We start from the raw sequence: 2615 nt of genomic DNA, 5'->3' as shown, positions 1-2615 counted from the left end.
TGATCCTAAGAGTCGATTCTTTTGACTATCAATTGTCTCTTGAGACTAAGGCAGATTTTGGGTGACTTTGGTTTCTTTCTCACGGTCATCCGTAACAGGGGGCCAAGTAGATTTTTTCTGGGTCATTTCATGCTGTGCTTAGATCGGAAGGAATTCGAGTTGAAGGAAATATTCAGCCTTTATCAGGTACTCGATATTTCTCAGGGCCACTCGAGGAGTCAGAATCGAAATGCATGGCCATGCTCGAATACGGATTCGTTTTATCGGTTAAGTTACTCTCTAGTCGGGGAAACCACTCTAGATACGGATCGATTGTAAAATACGACCTTTGCGGATCCGGATCTGCAAATTGTTTTACATTGAGTGGGAGAAATTTTAAATGAATATGAGAATCGGTTATCGCACATACACTTGTACGGACAAGTGGGAGTTTGTTGGAGCTTGTGTCCTCCAGTTAGTGCGGATAACGTCATTGCACATACACTTGTACGGACAAGTGGGAGCTTGTTGGGGTTGGTGTCCTTAACAGTTAGTGCAAGGACTTATAAACCTCTAAAAGGATCAAAGGGCATACTTTTGGTATTATTATCAGTTGATCCACGTTTATCAATAACGGTTGGCTTGCTAGATAAGTTTGACGTTATTGTCATACAGATGGCGGTGATCAACTGGTCCCTAAAAGTCACACCTATAGGATACGTTTGAGAGATGTGACAAAGTATGAAAATACAGTCATGTAGATGCCAAATTTGACTAACCAGTTAGTCCGAGTTATTTGACTAGTAATTAGTCAAAATATGATGTTGAGATATTATATTTAATACGGATTAAATATTATGGGCTAAGGCGAATTAAACAGTTAATTCGTAAATTGAATATAAGCGTTTTATATTTAATTAAATGTATATTGAATATAAATTATACAATATCGTCTTTGTCGGACATGTATTAATACTTCAACTAACCCGTGCTATTAGTTGATGTTTTAATAGCCGATAACCGATGACGATTTATAATAAAAACCGCGTCATATACATTTTAGCGAGTGGGGTCGGTTCAATCGGATCACGAGTTAAATGAGGAGAAAGTGGAAAGCCCACTCCCTCCTCTCATGACCCGCGGACCGAGGCAACAAAAGGAGAGGCTCCCTCTCCTTTTGACCTAGACAATTTCATTTACAGAAAAACTAGGGTTTTGGAGATCAAGCTTTCTCTGAAACCGAGATCTCACATCTCGAGAAAAACTCACATCAAGTTCTCCCAATATTGCAAGGCAATCGGAGAACACCTTCTAGCACAAGGGCATTTCTCGGACAAATCTTGGGTGCAACAATTAGGAGGGAATCTCGTTTGATTTCTGTTCTTTACGCCGTGCATCAAAGGACCCGAGGTTGATTCTTTATCTTTATCGTTTCTTTACTGTATTTTGTTTATGACCATATTTCACATGTTAAATTTACGTTATAGTCCTGAATTTAAAGGGTCTTATACGGATATTACCCCACGGAGGATTGTGTTGCAAACATTGAGGGACAATCAACTCTATGCCAAGCTAAGCAAATGTAAGTTTTGGTTGGAGAAAGTGGCCTTGTTAGGGCATATGGTGTCAAAAGAGGGAGTGTCCGTGGACCCTAGTAAGATAGAAGCCGTGTCAACACCAAGGAATGTAGCGGAGATACAAAGCTTCCTTGGTATAGCCGGATATTATCAAAGATTGGTAAAGGATTTCTCGAAGATTGCTAGGCCCTTGACGTTCTTGATGAGGAAACAAAACCGTTTCAAGTGGGACGAGAGTTGTGATACATCCTTCCTAACCCTAAAGGAGAGCCTAACCACGGCTCAGGTGTTGGCTTTGCCGGAAGGAAGTGAGAATTTCGAGGTTTACACCGATGCTTCAAAGAATGGACTGGGATGCATACTCATGTAAAGTGGTAGAGTTAACGCATATGCGTCACAACAATTGAAACCATATGAGGAGAATTATCCAATTCATGACTTAGAATTAGATGCCATCGTGTTCACCTTGAAAATATCGAGGCATTAGCTTTATGTAGCAACCTTCAAGGTATTTTCCGATCATAAAAGTTTAAAGTACATTTACATCCAAAAGGAGTTGAACATGAGGCAAAGGAGGTGGATAAAAGTTATTGGGGATTACGACATGAATATTGTGTACCATGAACAGAAGGCTAATGTCGTAGTTGATGTTTTGAGTAGAAAGTCGGTTCACTCTTTATGTACCGCTTTATCCATGATGAGGTTAAAGGAAGAAGTGGGAAATATGGGTATTCATGTGATCCGAAAAAATAAGGCTATGGTGACTTGACATTGGAGCCCGAATTATATGATGAAATCCGGGAGAAAAAAGTGAATGATCCCAAGATTCAAGAGTGGAAATGAGCTTTGGGGAGGAACGAAACATCAAGATTTGAGTTAAATGTGGATGGTAGCCTTAGGTTTAAAGGAAGATGGTGTATACCCAATGATGATGAACTTAAGAAGAAGATTATGGATGAAGCTCATAATACATCTTACTTAGTGCACCCGAGTGGTGATAAGTTGTACAAAGATTTCAAGAAGACGTTTTGGTGGCCAGGTATGAAGAAACAAGTAACG

General features: G+C 39.8%; 1 protein-coding gene across 1 annotated transcript; it reads left to right on the top strand.

The window, feature by feature from the left end:
* The first annotated feature begins 1599 nt into the window (after positions 1 to 1599).
* Positions 1600 to 1926, top strand: LOC141629532 (putative mitochondrial protein AtMg00860). The gene has a single exon (XM_074442515.1). It carries the CDS (start codon positions 1600 to 1602, stop codon positions 1924 to 1926), a length of 327 nt encoding a protein of 108 aa, XP_074298616.1.
* The last annotated feature ends 689 nt before the right edge of the window (positions 1927 to 2615 follow it).

This window comes from Silene latifolia, chromosome Y, assembly GCF_048544455.1.
Source record: "Silene latifolia isolate original U9 population chromosome Y, ASM4854445v1, whole genome shotgun sequence".
Lineage (NCBI taxonomy): Eukaryota > Viridiplantae > Streptophyta > Magnoliopsida > Caryophyllales > Caryophyllaceae > Silene > Silene latifolia.
The sequence above is the reverse complement of the archived record's forward strand: the minus strand, read 5'-3'. Positions and strand labels throughout refer to the sequence as shown.

Coding starts and splice junctions, on each gene's coding strand:
- LOC141629532 (XM_074442515.1), top strand. CDS start 1,600: ATGGTGTCAAAAGAGGGAGTGTCCGTGGACCCTAGTAAGATAGAAGCC.